General features: G+C 41.6%; 1 protein-coding gene across 3 annotated transcripts in view; it reads right to left on the reverse strand.

Moving 5' to 3' along the window:
- The window catches only part of ANO6 (anoctamin 6), a 79,902-nt gene that overhangs the window by 28,344 nt on the left and 31,639 nt on the right, over positions 1 to 19,919 (reverse strand). For all 3 annotated transcript variants that reach the window (XM_048500462.1, XM_048500460.1, XM_048500461.1), the window contains 6 exons: positions 17,343 to 17,408; positions 14,602 to 14,880; positions 13,043 to 13,156; positions 10,955 to 11,070; positions 9,856 to 9,990; positions 4,741 to 4,846 (listed from right to left, as the gene is read on the reverse strand). In XM_048500462.1, coding sequence (XP_048356419.1) covers positions 4,741 to 4,846; positions 9,856 to 9,990; positions 10,955 to 11,070; positions 13,043 to 13,156; positions 14,602 to 14,880; positions 17,343 to 17,408 — 816 coding nt within the window. The remainder of the gene's footprint in view (positions 1 to 4,740; positions 4,847 to 9,855; positions 9,991 to 10,954; positions 11,071 to 13,042; positions 13,157 to 14,601; positions 14,881 to 17,342; positions 17,409 to 19,919) is intronic.

Genomic DNA, 19,919 nt, shown 5'->3' on the forward strand with positions numbered 1-19,919 from the left:
AATTCCCAAAACAGCATTCTGGGTTGTACACTCAAAATTCATGCACCAAACACGGTGTCAAACCAACAGTCAATATCATCAGCTTACAGCACTGCTTAATGGCGGGAATAGTTCTCAATATGGACTTCCTCTTTTTGTCTCTTTCAAATGAAGCCAATCAGCAGATAACATTGGCCATCTGTATACATCACAGGGATGTATACAATTTTCTGCTATATGATTTGTCCTGAAAGGTAATTCAAGTTTTCTGGTGCAAGAAACAGCTTTAGATTTTCAGTATTTCCCCATTCTATTTTATATTTTGTTTTATAAATCAGAAAAAATGACCAAGTGTGCTGTACGTAGAATTGAATAAGATCTACTTTTTAAAAAAGACTACTGGCTATTCCAAGAAGCAACAGTGTTTCAGCATTAGGAATATTAAACACATATATTGAAGCAAAACAAAGAACACAAAAACACAAGTAAACATGAATTTCACCAGGAAAGACTCAACTGATATGTTTCTCATGTGATGGCAGCAGTTATCAGATGATAATGGGATTGTGTAAGATTAACGTCACAGATCACGACTGCCAGATGTTGCATTCTTATCATAAGAACAAAAGATACAGATATCCACCAATGGAAGGAAAGCCACAATGTGATAAGTACATCACAAAATAAGCATAACTTTATGTCTTGTTTATATTAAATTATTGTAAATAATCACTTTTTATATCTTTACACTGTTGTTCATATGAGAATCTAAAACTTAAGGGGAAAGATATGCTTCCTCAAAGTTGCCTCCCATATTAAGTAGAAATAAGTATTTCTGAAGCAGGGACAGCCATGCTCAGGAAAGCATTCAACTCCTCCTATCTCTCTAGATCTCATTTAAGACATGGGTGGCAGGTACATGTGAAATTTATTCAACTTCATAGAGTATAAGTTTTATTGTGGGCCAAATGAGATGTGATGGAAGAGATCACATGTCCAACCTTAGAAAAAGTATGTTTGTGTGTGTGTGACTGTATTTTTAGGCAAAAAAAAGGATGACAGTCAAGAAAGTGAAATCTGCACTGCCATTGTTGGAAGTATTTTCTTCTCTCAGCTGGGTTTATTTCAGATAATGAAGATGTGATGGGAAAAAAGTTCTTGGAACAATGGAAACACAAAACTCTTCTTAATGAAAATGGTAGCTAAACCCTGGCTCTTCCTCTAAGCACCTCAAGTTTGTCTTTTAAAAAACCCAGACCTCCCACTGCTTCTTTACACATAGGCAGGTAAGAATGTGAATGATATATGTGACATGTGTGGCGCACTGCTTTTGGCTTTCAGACTATTTAGCTGAGCATCCACATGGAGTAAAGAAATGTATTTAAAAACCTGTTGGAGTGGACTTGGCATAACGAAATAATACTGGGTGCGGAAGTTAAGGCGCCAAGGAAGTTAGGTAAAAGAGCTTCAACTATTCAGTTCTGAATTCTGCACTTTTGCCCAGGAATAACTGTAGATTAAAATTTCTGGCCATTTTTAATCCATGGGAGGGGAAAAAATGGCCCAAATTTTTCTGTGTTTTCTTCTGGGCCTTCAAATGTCTAGGAATAGCATTTTCTGTATTGAATATTCCTTCGGCAACCATACCTTATTAACTTCTAAATTTCAAACAAAGCAAATTTTCACAGAGAAGCTATTTTACACTCATCACTTTCCTGCTCAAAAAGAAGCGGCAAAACTCAAAAAGTTACTACAGTATATACTTGAGTATAAGTCGACCCGAATGTAAGTCGAGGCACCTAATTTTACCACAAAAAACTGGGAAACTTATTGACTCGAGTATAAGTCTAAGGTGGGAAATGCAGCAGCTACTGGTAAATTTCAAAAATAAAATAGATACCAATAAAATTCATGAAGGTATCTCACTGGTTGTAAGAAAAGTTGACGAAAAGCAATCTTCATGATCAGAGGATGAACAGGATGAAGGCAAGAAGGGAGATTCCTGGCTGCTTCATGCCAAAGACTGTGAGTACCCACAAGGCCTCCCTCAAAAATGGCTCACTAGAATTTTAAAAATGTCATTAAGCAAGGTAGTTTTTAAAGGAAGCAGATACTGTTTGCTAGCACCACCTTGTGAACAGTTTTTGCTTTTATCCTTGCATGTTCAGGGACATATTCAAAGGTAAGATTTAGCCATTAGGAAGATCTACAGTGTCTCTTTGTCTCCTACCACACTTGTTAAATAGCACAGAGGGTATTTCTGTCCTTAGAACTGTGAGACCCTCTCTTTTCAGCTTTAATTTGTACTGCTTTACAGAGAGGAATTTGCACAAAAACTCAGCTTGACCTGATTTACTAGTAACGAATCTTGACTTGCATTTTGCAGTCTTTAAACGCTACAGGTGCAATGGAATCTCTCTCCAAGAGGATGCCATGCCTGTCAGAACACAGATTTCAAGGGCACAGAGTAATACGTAACACGGCATTCAGAGCCAATGGAGCAACTGTAATTGCAAAGACTATGGCTTTATCAAAGCTGGAGGATTTACAAGCCTAGCTTTACATAAAAACACAAAAGGGTATCGTGAATTTAATACTCAAATTTGGATGTAGGCAAAATGCTTCTGCCACAGCTGGTGTGATCTCCTTTCTTGGTGTGCCACAGCTCCAGCATCCACCTTGGAATAACCATAGATACTCAAGTATAAGCCAAGGGGGGCTTTTTCAGCATTAAAAATGTGCTGACAAAGTCAACTTATACTCGAGTATAAACGGTCTTTGTGAAATTTATTTATTTTCAAATATTCAAGTGAAGCATGCAAACCCTGATTGGGTGAAAAGGCTGCATAAAAATGTTTTAACTAAAATAATATGAATAAATAGAATAATATGAATAAATAATTGGAAGCAAGGAGGCATTTTTACAGAGCAGCAAATCTGTTATTCCATATCCTTAAAGAGGGGACCCGGAATCTCAAAACATTTCACCTATAGCCAGGGGTGTACTGACTACGGGAACATGTGGAGTCACATGTCCCCAGGCACCCAAAATTAGTCACGTGGGGACCCCTGAAAAATCACCCCCCCACACACTTCTAGCGGCATGGTTGTGGCTGGAGTGAAGGTGCTGCCTGCAGCAGCTGTGCACGAGCCTAGGTGCTCCTCCTGGGCAGGCAGTACACAGCACACTACAATCCTGGTCCCCAACAGGCAGCCATCCATCCATGCTGTGGTGCTGCCGCCCTGCATGAGCCCCCTCTGCTGCCCCACCTAGCCTGGTCTTGGCCCTGCGGGGAAGAAGGCAGGGCAGGAGGCAGAGCAGGAGACTGGGCACACCAGGTAGGAGGTGTGATACCTCTGGTCAAAGACTGCGCTTCAGGCGCAGAGGGGAAGAGCACTCTGCACATGCTCGCAGCAGCCTCCGGGCCCTCTGGCTGCTGCCAGCTCTCCCCACCTCTATCAGAGCCACACAAGCTTGCAGCCTCTGATGGACGTGGGAGGGTCAGCCTGGCAGTGGCCAGAGCCAGGCTGGGAGCCTGCCATGGGCAAGGCCTTGTTTTTGCGCCCCCCCACCTCTATTGGAGGCCGGGGGTGGGATGGGGCGGGGTGCAAAAACAAGACCTTGTCCCTGGGTGCCATTTTATGTCAGTACGCCTCTGCCTATAGCCAACTCACAATTATCTCGTCCTACTATTTTACTATGATTCCACATTGCCTTTGCTCTTTCTGAAGGCCAAACTAGATGGATTGTGAAACTGAAGTAGGTTTTATTGCCATGGGCCTTATAAATAAATAGCTGCCAAGTTGTTTTCCTTCGGTCAGCCTCTTAGAGCAGCTATTTTTCCTATTCAGGAAAACAGAATCAGCAATCAGTTGGTTATTTTATGAAATAGTACAAACAGGAACTCTGAGGGCTATTTCAAGTGAGGAGACCCTGTGCATCCTCAATACAAATTCCCACCCCCATCCCACATGCAGCTGCTGTTTAATAACAACTGACACCTGAGAGAGCCACATCATCACACCCTTCCAACCTCACTGACATCAATAGGCTTAGAAGGGATCTCTGTGGATCTCTAAGTGTCCTTTCACTGCCAATCATTGCTTCCTAGCAGCTCTTCTATTTCAGCCATCGAACAAAATCTGCCAAAAATCCTTTGAGGTTCAGCACCTTCAAAAGAATTATTAATTCTGATGACTACCTTTGTTTAATGGAACATTAATGTTTTGTGAAATTATTTGCCAGAATCATTGCACAATATAATCGTTTGCAACTGTGCAAATATGCCAAGCCACTTATAAATGATCACTTTAATGCAATAAAAGAACAATATCCAATAATACACGGAGTCAGTCCTGGATTCTCCTTAGGCATCTCTCTGGTGAAATCACAGAGAAAGATACATTTCATATTAATCAGACTACAATTTCACAGAAGTTACATAATAAGCCCTCAGTGCTCTTTCTTTGAAAGAATTACCGGTAAGAAAAAGAGAAGCAAAGAAGTCTGGAAGCACCTTCAAAACTATAAGATTTATTATAGCATAAACATTTATGTGCTATACCTCCCTGTAGCTGATGAAATGGTTCTAATCTCCAAAATCTTATGTTATAATAAATCTGTTAGTCTTGAAGGTGCCAGAAAGACATCTTTTTGCTACAATAGGCTATCTCCACTGTAATACAAGATATAGGACTTAATTATCTGATGGTCTAAGTTAAAAATGTATTTTCCTCGACAGTAGGTATTAAGGTTTTTACCTTGGATGATTCACAGGTGATGTTGAGGTTCCAGTAAGTACATTCTTGATCACACTGTGGGCACATGATAATGTTGCCACCTATGTTAGGGTCACATACCTCTTGGCTAAAAACAGAATGAATTTGTCAAATAAATGGTGCAACTCAATGAACAAGTTTGCTACATTTACTGGTTTCATAAACCACTGCCATGATCATCTTCCTTAGATTCCAGTTTACTGACACTTCCAAGTCAAAACAGATATAACGTATACTTATGTATTCATCCATTATATGCAGATGCATGTAACGTTACCCTGATGGACTTTTCTATCAATGGGTGGGGAGATGGTTAAACACATGAATCCCCAAGTGACCTTTTTCCCAGGAAGGGGAGTTCTAAATGTTAGCTTGGCCTCAGAAATATGGGGTTGGTTTTAGGGTAATTTTTCTAATGGCTAAATGGAAGTTTCCCAACCCCCCTCTCCCTGCCAACACTGCATCCCACTGATCTCCACACAATGCTTCTTCAAGGTCACTGGAGACCCAAAGCAGTGGCTTCAAGAGAGGCTGCTGAAGGATGAAAGAACCCTTGTAAATTATTAGATCCAACATATAGATTGGAATCTTCTATCTGCTATTGTTCTTGGGCTGGTGCCCTAAAATGCTTAAAACACACAATAAAGCCATTTTTTCTTCTTTTGAATCAGTGTTTATTTCATTCCTTTGTCAGAAGGTCTCATGAACTTTTAATTCATAAATTAAATAAGTGTTTATACTGTGCTATTCATTTTCACAGCAGAGTCCCCCAATGTTTTTAGCTGTTTTTCTGTATGAAAAATATTAGAAGATATGACTAGAAAAAAATGTAAAACAAAACTACAAGATATAAGACCAGAAAAGGAGGTTTATGGGCCTATCTAGACATGATGATGGATAGGAAAAACAAGTGTCTTTCCTGCTCATGTTTAAAACAGGAATTGGGATTTCTTTTTTGCACAAAAGAATGTGCACAGGTAGGGAATCAAACCCGTTTCTTCTCACAACTTATCTTGAATTGTACTGTTGCTTGAAGCACTTTGACCTCTAGCCCAGAACATTTGTAGTATTAGAGCTGAGCTGGGAATAAAGTGCTTCAATTTATACTCCACCTCCAGTATTATAAGTGAACAAGGTAGAAGCATTAATAAATAAGTACATCACCCCATTACATCTAGTTTCACCCTCAGATATCTATTCCATAGACCAGGGGTAGGGAACCTGCGGCTCTCCAGATGTTCAGGAACTACAATTCCCATCAGCCCCTACCAGCATGGCCAATTGGCCATGCTGACAGAGGCTGATGGGAATTGTAGTTCCTGAACATCTGGAGAGCCGCAGGTTCCCTACCCCTGCCATAGACTATTAGAACCTTTCAAAAATATCTAGAGTCTGCAAAAATACTGGTCCATTCCACACAGCACAAATGAAACATTTTAAAGCTGAAATATAAAATGTTTCCTGTTTCAATTCTGCACAGCTTCCATTTTGAAAATGTATCAATTTTTCCCCCATACGTTTTATATTGGAAATGCATTCTAGCATTTCTTTTTCCCTGAAACATTTTCTAAACATTCCCTGCTTGCCTGTATGGAAAGCACTGCATGGTTTTGCTGTTTCCTCTGCCCCTCTTCTACTCTAAGACTGCTGATTCTCCTGCCAGCAACCATTTCAGGGTGATTCTCTGGCAGTCTGCCATTTTGAGATGTTGCCCAAGCATGTTTTCTCCCCCTGGCAGTGAGGCTGTTTGTGATTTTCCTCATACAGTAATAAACTAATTGCAGACACCCTATGACAGGAAAGTCCCATTTTCCTTTTTTGTTTTGTTTTGTTGTGGAGAATTTAATGCCATGGAGACAAGTGCATTCAAACCATTGAATCCTTGATGTGCTGCTTTATATGGGGACAGGCAGATTCTCACGGTTATTCATATTATATTGTTATACTATTTTATGGGGAAATCTTCATGGCTTTGAATCCGCGCATGCGTATTAAAAAAGAAGAAGGGGGAAGCGTTTTCTGGGCAGAAGTGCCAAAACATTTAACATGCTGAAACACCGTGAGAACATTTTGGTTTAGCACCATGCACAAAAAGCACAAAAACCCTAAAATGATTTTTTTCAAAACGTTTTGCAAATGTTTTAAAGCTTTTGTGTGGAATGGATCACTGTAAAATAACTTCCTTTGCACATGAAACTGCCTCATACTGAATTAAACTTTTGATCTACCTAGGTCAATACTGTCTTCTGTAACTGGCAGCTGGTCCCAAGGTCTCATGCACAAGTCTTTCACATCACCTACTTCCTGATCATTTTAGCTGGAGAGGTCAGGCATTGAATCTGGGATCTCCTGCATGCAAAGCAGGTGCTCTTCCAATAAGTGACAGCCCCTCCCATCTGTCAAGCTTGGCCATTATGCATAGAGTGCTTCCCGTAATATTCTTTGCCCCACAGTATCTTTGCAGTAGAGTCTCCTTGGATTTCTTTGTGCAGCTTGCCTGTCCCCACTTCCAGGTCGTTCCCATCCAAATTTTTTGAGCCCCATATATTGATATTATGCAAACTCACTGTCATTGTTTTTTATTTTTGGATAAAATGCTAGCCATCGATCCCTGCAAGGAGTGGGGGAGGGGGAGAGAGGGAGACCAGAAGACTGGAAGGACCGAAACTCTGAAGTGAGCAGCACTCAGCAACCACAGGAGTTCCTGGCTCTTCAGAGCCAGAGACGTATCTGCCTAGGGACATGGGGTGCCCAATGTCCCCAGGCGCCACCATTCTGGTCACGTGGGGGCGCCAAAACATCCCCCCCCCACAGACTGAACCATTAGCCCCTAATTCAAGCAAGCCTCAACTAACATGTGGCACTTGGCTGCCTCATGCTGCCAGTGCTTGGTTGTCTCAGCCCTGCCCACTCCGGACGGTGGCCCAGAGTGTTCAGGGGCGAAGCCGGCACCCTCCCAGCACTCCCCCGATCTCCACAGGTGCTCAGTACCTCCCAGAAATCACCCATCTGGCGCTGCTCGTTTCACTTTTGGCAAATGAGTTTTTGCAGTTTGTGTTCCATCAAACGCTCACAGAGCTTCTTTTGGCCAGGTCAGTGAAAAGGCTCAAGCCTCACTCAGCCGCATTGCCTCACACATGCCCCTTCCCTATCTGTGTCCCTCATTAAAAAAAAGAAAGAAAAAAAGACTTCTCCCTTCTTAAGAATGACCCCATCACCACCAAAACCCCTTTCCCCAGCAAACCAAACCAGTGCTGCCTTTAATACTTTAATCTTCCCTCCATACGTGCATGTGTATGTATGTGTGTGTTATAATTGCAACAGCAACATTTAGGTTCCACCTTAACAGCCCACCTTAAAAGATTGTCTCTGTGATTTCACTAATAGTCCAAGGCAGATATTGAAAATCAGCACAGGGCCAGGCAGACCCATGATAAGTTCCCATCCACTGATTTCTGACACCAAGCAGCAGTGAAAGCCCCTGTGGGAATAATATATGTAGCAGGGTTCGCTGAGAGGAGGTCACAGCCAGGGTACATACAGGTTAGCTGCAGAGGACCAAGGCTCTGGTGTAGGAGCCATATGCAAGATTTTATATAATTTTAATCTAAACCTTTCTAATCCCTTTAGCTATTCTTTCTATGGGTGGCAGAAGGAAATCTTCTATCTGCACGTCTCATGCATACTGTCCCCCTCCCCCCTCCCCCCAACAATAAAAGTGTAAATGCTTTTATAAATTGGGAGAAATGACCTTTCCTGTCAAGCCACAAAAGTTACCAACAGATTTGCGTTTTCAAAAAAACAAAACAAAACCTTACTGACACATACCAAATGCATTGTTCACTTTGATGGCAAGTAATGAAGAAGTGCATGAACTACTTGTCACCATTATTTTTCCTAGAATGTTTTACCTCCTAGCTGTTGCTGGACATTAATGCAGATATTTTGAGTTTACTCTGAAGCACTTCTTCCTCTTATAGCCAGGACATTTAATTACATGGGTTCTTGTCTCAATTAATAGCACTGTTTCATATTGTTAGCATATTTAGGATAGAACATGATAAAAATAGTTGAAACAAATTTGAATTTAAGCTGAGACAAATAATTAAGTTGCAGGGGAATGACACAGCAGAGAAACTCTTTGAAACCATGTTAGCTGAGGACCTGATTAATAAACAATTCATAGCTCACTGTCTATAACTTAAGTGAAAATTGGATGAAAATTTTTATCAGGAACTATCTTAGGTAGTCAACTACTCTAACTATATCTATCTACTTATAGTTTGCATCCTTTTCTCCAGTACTGTGAGACACAGAGTCCCCAACATGGTACTCACTGATGCAGTTTCTGGCACCCACCAAGTGGTATTGGAAAGTATGTGAAGACGAATGGGGCTTTTATCTTGGTTGGCCTCTGGAGATCTGATTGCTTTTCCTTCCTGGCTCTGTGCTATGTTTCCAATGCTGGGAGGGGGGCAATTGGGGGGACTGGATACAACACCATAAAACGTTTTCACAACAGTAATAAAACATTTTGAAAATGTTTTCAAATTTTTTTATTCCTGCTGTGTGACGTGGCCCATTGCTGTGTTCAGATTTGTGAGTTGGGGCATGTTCTATAATGTGATAGTGACTTTGAAAAACCTGGTGTAAAAAATCATTGTTTGGTCACGGCGGGGGAGGGCGGCGGACAATGGTGGGGAGTGCCCCGCAAAACTCAGATTTTGTCCCCAGGCTCCATTTTCCCTAGATACACCTCTGTTCAGAGCCTAAGTGGGAGTGCATCTGTACAGAAATGTCTGCCCTGGAGGAATCATACCCTTGCTGTGGGGAAGAGCACCAGAGAATAACTGGTTGTTGTCTACAATTCACAGCACTGTAACCTTCATGCTGCGACATATGCATAACTCTTGAGCAATTGATTCTAATTGCTCTTACCATTACATTTCAGTGGAAAAACAAATAAATGTGCTCATTAAAAACAACAAAACATTTTAAAGAATATATATATGTTGTGTAGGATGTGTATATGAACATTCTTCTATTATCTTACTATCTCTCTTTCATATAATATTAATGTGAACTGTTGTAGATTACCTCCAAGTGCAGTTGTCCTTAGTAAAATACCCATACAAAAAGCATCCAAGTCCAACCACTGCTGCCAGGAGTAACATCTGAGTATAGAAACCCAGCCAAGCAAAGTAGATTCCAATTTTCTCACCGTAATATTTCCTGTTGATAAAAACATTTTTTGAAAATACGAAGCAGCTGTATTTCTCTTCATCCCAAACTATTAAAAGGGAGGGATACCCTTTATGCTGCATAACAGCAAACTGAAAGAATATCTTGTGGGGAAAACGTGGGCTTCCGGAGGCAGTTTACCCCCGGTGAGCACACTCCCAGCCCGGAGCTGGCATCCCGCTCGGCCATGCCGAGTGCACAAGACACCCTCGTGGCCACCCGTCTCCCCTGGGCGAATGTGTATTCCGGACCAACTCGTGACTATTAGTCACGCCTGGCTTGCTGTGGCTACATGCGCTCGCCGGTATCGATGTTGCAACCTTTGCCTGAAGTCCCTGCCCTCCCATTGTCTTGCCTTCCCGCAAATCCCCTAAATAAATGGGTGTCGGGAGCTCCAATACACAGAGCCTAACAGAGCCACTCTGCGGAGCCCTCCCTCACCAAACTGCATCTCTGTCCCCGTCTCCGTTCGTCTCGCAACAATATCTATTACCATCCCTGTTGTGCTTCCCGTGTTTTAACTTCAATGTGTCACGTAGCTGTTAAAAGAATGGCATTCTACAGTGGCAATCCCACTTGTGTTCATAGCTGTACAATGGAAGCATGTAAAAAGACACTCTCATTGAGCACACTACAGAGGTGAAACAGCCTGCCTTCAACTTTTGCTACAGCTTGGCCATATGAAGCCTAAAGATCTGGAAAGAGATCCTGGCAGCTACTGCTAATTAAATTGATTCTGTTGCAGTACAATATTGGTAATTTTTAAAAATATAATTTTTACACATATTTACACTGTAATGCTAGGAAAGTTCAAGCTGTAAATATTAATTTCACATGCCCACTAATTACTTGAAGTAAAGTGGTTTTGTTTTCTCTGTTTAGAGTTGCTTCCTATGTAGAAAAAGAAGAAGTCACAAGCATCCCTTAAAAGCTTCTGATAGCTACCCATACCTACCTGATAAAATGCAAAGGTTGCAATTTGAAAATGTTTCGAGGATGGGCCCATTCTCTATATAACAGGTACCGCTCATTGGGGCAGCTAGGGTCCTGTGACTGGTGATTGAATCTGGACTGCAAAAGAAAATGTGTTTCTGTTGTGGATCATTAAAGAGCCCTTTTTTTTTTTTGAAAATTCAATTCTCCTCTTGTTGCTTTGGAATCTACTCATGTTCACATTTACCTGCTCAAACATTCATCACTGCCTTGAAAGCATCTGCCAACAGTGCCCAAAAATTACTTAAGATTGGCCTGATCGACATTTGATATTATTTAATGCAACCAACTGGAACCTGCCTCAGTTTGATTTCCCCCCATTGATACTAGCCCTGTATCTTGGCCTTAATCTCATCAGTTCTCAGAAACTAAATGGGGTCGACCCTGGTTAATATTTGGATGAGAACTACCAACGAAGTCCAGGATTGCTATGCAGAGTCAAGCAATAGAAAATCACATGTGAATATGTTTTGACTTGAAAAGAGGATCCCCATAAGTTGACTACAACTGGATGACAAAAAAAGAGAGAAAGATGATTTGTATAGATGATAGTATAGTATTTGTACAGATGATTTGTATAGATTTGTATAAATTTCCTGCAACACATGCATAGCTGAGCAGGTGAACAGAAATGAAACCTTGCAAACATGCCAATCGTCCCACAACACGATCGACTGCACCTGCGTAGCTACACATGTGCAACACATACAATTTTTAAAAAGGAAAAAGGGACCTCCCTGCAACAACAGGGCAATAATGAACATATTGCTGTGGCAAGTGGATTCTCCCTGACTATGGACAGCATGGTGGGAGGGAAATGAAGCACCTCCTGCCTGGCTGTCCGCATAGGAGTGGCTCCAACTTGAGATTTTGCAAAAGTATCACTGGTTTAGCGATTTTTGAAAATCACAGGTTGAAGGAAATAAAATGAGGCAATCTCGTTTTAGGGACAGGATCTGTGTGAAGTCCCCCCCCCCCCCAGGTTTATATCGCGCTCTACACCCATTATATTTGTCCTGTGTGGAATCCACCTTAACCCCCTAGAGAATGCCTCTTTGTGTTTCAACAAAGATTTCATAACCGTGTCTCTGAAGTTACAGAATGATCTTCCCTTGGTATAGAGGAGTTGTTCCTCATTGTATTCATTTTGGAACAGACATAAAATGTTCCTTATTATTTACTTCTTAAACTATTTATACATTGCCTTTCTCTGATAGCTTAAAATGTCTCTCTACACCTCCCAACCCTATGGTGCATGGGTTTTTTTTTAAAGGGGTGGCACAGTGGGGCGTAAGGAGAAAGATTACATCTCTGAGCAACAGAAAGTCAGAATAAACCAAGTTACAGCTCAGGAGATCCATTTGCAGAACAATATGAAGTTATAAACTATGGAGTATAATGCCTGAATTTCCCATCCTTTGTTCCAGACTTTAAAAGAAAGAAAATCATTTTGTTTCTTTGCTTCATTCCTTAAGAAGAAGGGTCTCATTTATTTTGAATAGTCTTCAGTGTCTTCTGAATAGTCTTCTGAATAATTTTCACATCAGCACTAACACCTAAAGTAATGAGTGACCCCTCCCATCCCTAAATATTTTTAAATGATTTTTTTTCAGGTCCCATAGGGAAAAAAAGCAGAGTGAATATTAAGCAGTGGCTGCACCATCAGATAAAAACTGAGTTTTTAATTATTTTTTTAAACTTCCAAACTCCACCAATCAAAACAGATTAAAAATACAATTCTGTTTCATATATTTGGTTCATGTACCATAATGCTGTCATTTTATTTTGCACATTACACTTCACATCTGGTTTTTTAAAAAATATATTCTATATTGGATGGCTAGCACAATATTCTGTTTTTGCCAATTTGTACACTCTAAAGAATAATGCTGCTCCAGTATAGTGGGTTGCAACAGAGCTGGACACAATCTGGTGACAGTAAAGGGACAGCCGATATTTTCCTACTGACTTCTATTGGGCCCCTTATGTCAAAGTATTAAGGATAATACATTCAGTTTTCACAAGGACTGTCTTCAAACATTGGACTTACATCATGAAGTGGAAAGGCTGCTTTATAGATCCCAGAATCCAGTAGCTTGTTGATTCCAAACTTTTTCACATTGTCTCTTACTGCATATTCCCCACGACAGAGAATAAAATGAACCTGAAAAATGCCAGATTTCCTAGTTAATAATGGAGTAAACCTATAGATGTTAGATCATAGTAAACTCTGGAGTGACATGTGATGTGTAAAGGGATGTTAGAAATATGTACTGCAGAATCGAAGACCAATCATTCAACAGATATGCTAAATAATTCTTACACGATAATATTACATTTGCTCACAGTGAGACAAAGATTAAGCTACTGTGTAATAACAATATTGTGTTTATAGCAACAATATCAGATGAACACATCCTTCACTTGTACTTTTAGATCTTTCCAGTTCCCATGATTGTAGAGAAAGGCTTGAAAATACATAAACAGTGTTTGCCTGAGAACGCAGGAACCAGAAATTACCAGCCCGTTGCAAAGAATGTAAAATGCATTCACCATTCTATCCTCCTGTTACTTCATTCTTCCAATCACACAAAGAATTAAATTATGTAAGATGCCTTGGAAGCTTTGATCGATGCAGGAGGATATACATTTTAAACAATGCGTAAATATTAAAGGCTAATGAGTCTTCCTACAGCAACTGGTTAGCTTCAAAATCTCTCTCACAACCCATCTCAGCCCCTACTATTTCCAAATTCTTTAAAAAATGCAGGTTATTTTCACAGGAAATAATGTCTGATTTCAGAATATGTGACTGCAAGATTAAAAACTGGGGTGACACATGTGGCTATTACTGATATTCCCATGAACTCCAACTATAATGAGTTGGAATGTAGTATGAAATTGGGGTTCGCATTGTCCTTCTGTCATGTGCACTACATCATCACTGATTCTGTTATGAAGATTAGGTACACAAATATAGGATGTACAGTGTTGCATTAATGACTTGTGGGGCATCAAATACCTTAGAGCCATTTCATATTTTTCACTCAGTGAAGAGGTCCTCACAAAGCTTGAGTGTACAAATTTGTAAGAACATGTTTACTGCCGGAAGCTACATTTTACTTAATTATTTTATTATATCATTCTTTCATGAAGTTCAGGAAAGGTTACATATCCTCAAACATTTTCCTCAAAGCAACAATATGAAGTAGGTCAGGTTCACAGAGAGTGACTAGCCTAAGGTCTTTCTGTAAAATCCCCCCCAGAGGTGGGGATTTAAATCTGATGCTCTAATCTAATACCCCAACCACTATACCACACCTGTGATCTTAAATGCTACAAAATGTGCCGCAGAGAGAAAGCTGTCAAAGCTTTGTCAATTTCCATGACCTTACTGTCCACATATTACATTTGCTCTTCTTTAGTAAAGACCAAAAAAACTATATGCATAAAAGAATAACACTTGAACCAACAGCAAGTAATAGCTGTCCAGTGTCCATATTCACAATGTATTCTTGATACTGTATGATTATTTTCATGTTCAAAACATCAGAGGTTAACACACTGCCCCACAAAATGGATCCTAATATGAATAATATTGAGACTTACTATACGACTTCTTGTTGCTGGACTGAAGAATGTGCTTTTGTCCTGAATGTAAAAGTCTGACAAACGTTCATTTTCAAATGGAGCGGTAAAAAACTCCTTCTCCGGTTTGATGATATTTTCATTCACACTGAAGAATCTAGTAATCCAGCTAAATGGAGAGTCCTGGACTTTCAGGTCATTGGGCTGCAGAGGCAGATGGATGTGCATAATCTCTGCATACGTGCACAGCACTTCCCAAGGCGCATGCACTTTTACGAAGATTACTTTTTCATCCAAGATCTACAGCGAAAAGGTATTAATATATGGAAATATACTAAGGCAAACTTTTTGTAACATTTTTAAAGTCATAAAACATCTTATCTCTTAAACAATAATACAACACCTAAAGGGCATATTGGGAAACAATCCACTAGTAAGTTCTCTCTTATCTATTAAATAACAATAAAACACCTAAAACGGCAAACTGAGGAGCAATCCACTTGTAAGTTCTCTTGCACAAGCTCCACGGACCATCATGGTACAAGAGCAGTACCAGCCACAAACTAGAACTCCTGTTGTTTCCTAGGGGAAGAGGGACTCAGCACCCTTAATGGAAGGCACAACACAGCAGCTTCCTGTGACTTCAACATCAAAGTAGAGGCTTCAACATCACTTCAGCATCTTGGAAGTGCACAGTCTGTTGAGTGGGAAGTAGAAAGGGACCATGGAGGTGATGTGAAAGACCTCTGCCTGAGACCATAAGGAGCTACTGCCAGCCTGAGTAGAAAAAGCTGGCCTTGATGGACCAATGATTCTGATTCATTATAGGACACTTCAGGCATTTCTGTGTAGCTCTCAGTGTGGCTGGGAATCATGATATCAGTGGCTCAGGCTAGGCGCTTAGCTGTTTTCAGCCTGCACAGTCTCTATGGTTTTATGGCTGCTTCATGATGCTCTCCTGTAAAGGTGATGAGCCTCTTTCCACCCCTAAAGCAGTTTCAGTGGAGTAAGCTGGCAGACTGATAGTGAACCACTGCAGGTGTCAGTGCTGGAAAGGTAGTGGTAGATTTTGCACAGCATAATAGTAATGGACTTTAGCAGTTATTTTTGAATCTGAGTCCTTTTTTTTCTTTTGCATGGGTGCCCGTTTTCTGTGATGGTAATAATCTGTTTTCTTTCTGCCCCTTTGCAGGAGCCCACTATTTTTTTTACAATGCATACGAAGCTATGCAAGCACAAACATCCCATTTTCTCTGAAAACTGATTGGTTGTTCCTATTTGGCCGCAGCCCTGCTGCCCTCTGCTAAGGGAATGCTTCCAATTGGTGGAGAATCCACAGCACCCCTAGGAGCCCAAGCAGGGCCATCCCCTCCCATTTCTCCAGTGTGGAAAAAAGTTTAGGGCATTGAAACCACGACACATGTAAACATGAAGCATGCAATCCCTTCTTAACACTATCATATACAAAATAATAAAATTTGCCCAAAAAGAGAGCAAAGCAATATGTGCCATACAAATTCAAAGGCGTGCATCTGTGTAGCTACACATTTTGAGCACCAATTTTTTTAAAAAAGGAAATGCATTCTTGTACTAATATGGGTGAAATGGCACTCGCAATTACTGCCATGGGGAGAAAAAATGCTTGGGGGACATTTGGGAAATGGCCGGCTGCGAGTCACACCAGATGGCAGCTCAGCAGAAACAAAACAGAAATGAGGTAAGGTGGGAAAATGGGTGGTGGGCAGGAATCAAAGACATAGATAAGGGGGGGTTCCCGGGTTCAACCCCCCATTACATGTCCGAAGCTCCACCCCGTTAAATAGAGTGGTTTTTTTTTGTATTTTTTGAGTGTTTTCAGTTTTTTTGGCCTGCAGAGTGGGCATGCGAAGTTTTTTAGAGCTAGCTTACAGGGGAGTGAGAGGAATATCGCGGCTCTCCAGACTGTTCAGGAATTCTACAATTCCCATCAGCCCCTACCAGCATGGCCCGAATTGGCCATGCTGACCGAAACTGATAGAATTGTGGATTCCTGAGCTATCTGGAGAAACGCAGGTTCCTGACTACCTGGAAGCTACTAACAACACCAAAATTTCAGGAGGGATTTTGTTGGGAGAATCTCCTGATGATACCAACCAGGTTTGAGGAGGTTTGCTTCAGGGGATCCAAAGTTATGGACTCCCAAAGGGGGTGCCCCATCCTGCATTGTTTTCAATGGGAGCTAATAGAAGATGGGGCTACACCTTTGAGGGTCCATAACTTTGGACTGCCTGAACAAAACTTCACCAAACCTGGGTGGTATCAGAAGGAGAGTCTCCTAAAGATACCCTGAAAGTTTGGTGCTGCTAGCTTAACAATTGCACCCCTGACAGCAGGCAGCCCCCAAATTTTTCCAGATTCTCCTTTTAAATCCATCCCCTTCAGCATGGATTTAAAGGGAGAATCTGAGGTCCCCAACCCAGGTTTTATCCCATCCTTAACCCGTGTTTATTGGCCCGTGTGGAAAGGGCCTTAGTAAGGAGCTGCCAGGATGCAATGCAGGTTGAAAGCATGTTTGTGACATGGAAGCTCTTCTCATTTGTGAAGACTTGTTGATGACAGAAGGGTTAATAACTGGACACACTCAGAATTGTATTATTGTATTACTGTTTCAAGATTTAAGGTTGAACCCTGGTTGAAGTACAGAAAAGACAAATATGAGTCAGCATTTCCTTTCAGAAAAGTAGAAGAAGCTTTTGAAAACATATAAAGGGAATTGCACTCACCGACCTTGTTGCTTCCAGCTGCAAACCACGGGTTATCAAGTTAGACTCGTATACTTCTCTTTTCCTCTGTTAAAATTGGTTGAAAAAATAGTAAACCTTTTCTTCCTGATTATTCACACTCTTTAACAGCAATGTATGTAAGGTGAAGCCACAGATCCTCCAGCAAAAACAGAGAATGAAATACTGTATTTATTTATTTATTGAGACTACTTCACATGTTTTTGAATCACACATCAAGTTGTGAAGATGTGCTCATAAAATATTTTATGTGCAAACAAAAAGCAATGTAAAGCAGAAAACCATGAAAATATTTTTAAATGTGTCCATTACACACAGGAAACTAAGATTAGATTAACAAGATGGCAAACATGAATTTGAGGAGCTTTTCATCTATATATATAAAAAGCTAACAGTGTTTTTGTTCATGATAGTATAACTCAGTAACTGCTGGGCCAATTCCCCTGAAAATTCCCAGTCAGCCAGGTGAGAGTGTTCTTAGATGTTCACATACCTGAAATTTCACACCTGGCCCAGGTAAAACATCTTTTTCCTGGCGCTCCCTGGTGACGGACATGCAGCTGCCTGTGTGTAACTGTCACCCTTAGAATGTTCGTGCTGCTTAGAATGTTCACTCAGATGGCCAGATATGAGCAGTGGAAACAGCACATAGGCAGTAACTCGAGTGGAAGTCAAACATATACACACACATACACACGAGGGAGAGGGAAGGGAGGGAGAAAGAGGGGTGGCATGCAAGGGAGGGGAGGCAGGAGGCCCAGCATCTTGATATGACCCACCCACCCTAGCGGAGGAAAAGGGAAGGGAGGGAGGGAGAGGGGTGGCATGCAAGGGAAGAGAAGTGAGGGAGGGAAGAGTGAGGGGCGACATGCAAGGGAAGGGAGGGAGGGGCCAGGCACCCTAGATTCCCTGAATACTGCGGTTACAGTTAAGAAAACCAGGCATGCATTACTCAAGAGTAAGCTCGGTACAGCAACCGTGACATGGCTTTGAATGGTTGCGTCGCGCCCCTCAGAGAATTTCCTCAGAAGCGACACCCATTGCCACCAACCAAACTTACTCCCGGCAGAGTAAGCCGACTTCATGACCAGCCAGCCTAGATGTGTGGGAGGGGTGCCTTTCCACCCCCCCTCAGGAATGCGGGCACACACATCAATGATATTGCACAGTATCAGGCTGCCTGTTTGCATGAGCACGTACTGCTGGCCTCTGCAATTTATTTGCTGTTACTGTTCCTTTCCCATTTCACCACAATAAGCCACAGCAATGTGTGGCCGGGCCCCGCTAGTTTGTTATAAACATGTATACTGGGAGTCCGGCAACCCTACATTTCAAAAGTGCATGCTAAGTGTGATCCTCCCAATATGTGTTATCATAATTTTGTCTTCCTCAAAGGGTTCTGACATGGCTTGGTATACGCAGGCTGAAAGTATGTGTGTTTTCCCTTTCAGACAAAATTGTGATTGCATATATGGGAGGAGCACATTTACCCATAAGCATGAGTAATACATTCCTTATTCTCAAAGGTTAGAAGCAAGTTACAGCACACAGAGTAGGAAAAAAATGCAAATAGGTAAGATCAACAATTGCCTGTACATTTTCTGTTGTGACTCTTGTAGAATGACCCCCACCTTGTGAAATGGCCTGCCTGAAGAGGACGCCCACTTTCTGGCCTTCCATAAAACAGAATAGCTCAGGAGGACATTTTTACACATGTAATAGGTTTTATGACAATGGTTCTGAAAGGAGTTTATTAAAAGGTGTGTGTGTGTGTGAGTGTGAGTGTGAAATGCTGTCAAGTCACTTCTGACTTATGGAGACACTATAAATCAATGTCCTCCAAAATGTTTTATCAGGTCATGCAAACTGAAGGCAGGGGTGTAGCCAGGTTCTAAAGCAGTGATGGTGAACCTTTTAGAGACCGAGTGTCGGGGCGGAGCAAGGGAAAACTGCGACTGAGGCAGGTGTATGCCCCTGCCAGACCCATGTCTGCCCCCGCCCTGCCCTGGAATGCCCCAAAAACCCCCATCACACCCCTGGAATGCCCTTGCCATGCCCCTGCAGTGGTACATGCCCAGCGTGTTGCACACCCCTTGTCCCCTTGACACTATGCCACTGCTGAGTGCCCAAACTCAGGCGATGGTACGTGTGCCCACAAAGAGGGCTCTGAGTGCCACCTCTGGCACCCATGCCATAGGTTCGCCACCACTGTTCTAAAGTTATGGGGAGCAATCACATAAAAAAAGGCATGTGGAGTAGCAGCGCAGGCCAGAGCCTGTGAAGGAAGAGCCTGGCCGCAGGGGCGGGGCTTGAACTGGAAGCAACAGAGAGAATTTTTGCTGTTTTCCAGATTGCAGGGGCCAGTGGCATGGTGCCAACTTTTCAAAAATGTGCTCAAGGTTGCTCCCCCATTAGCTATCCCACTGACTGAGGGTCAAGGCTTCCTTGATTTAATCAACCCATCTCTTTCCTTGCTGCCTTCAGCTTTTCCTAGCATTATTATCTTTTTCCAATTGGGTCTTGTCTTCTCATAATATGATCAAAGTATGGTAACTTCAG

This window comes from Sphaerodactylus townsendi, linkage group LG06, assembly GCF_021028975.2.
Source record: "Sphaerodactylus townsendi isolate TG3544 linkage group LG06, MPM_Stown_v2.3, whole genome shotgun sequence".
In the NCBI taxonomy this organism is placed as follows: domain Eukaryota; kingdom Metazoa; phylum Chordata; class Lepidosauria; order Squamata; family Sphaerodactylidae; genus Sphaerodactylus; species Sphaerodactylus townsendi.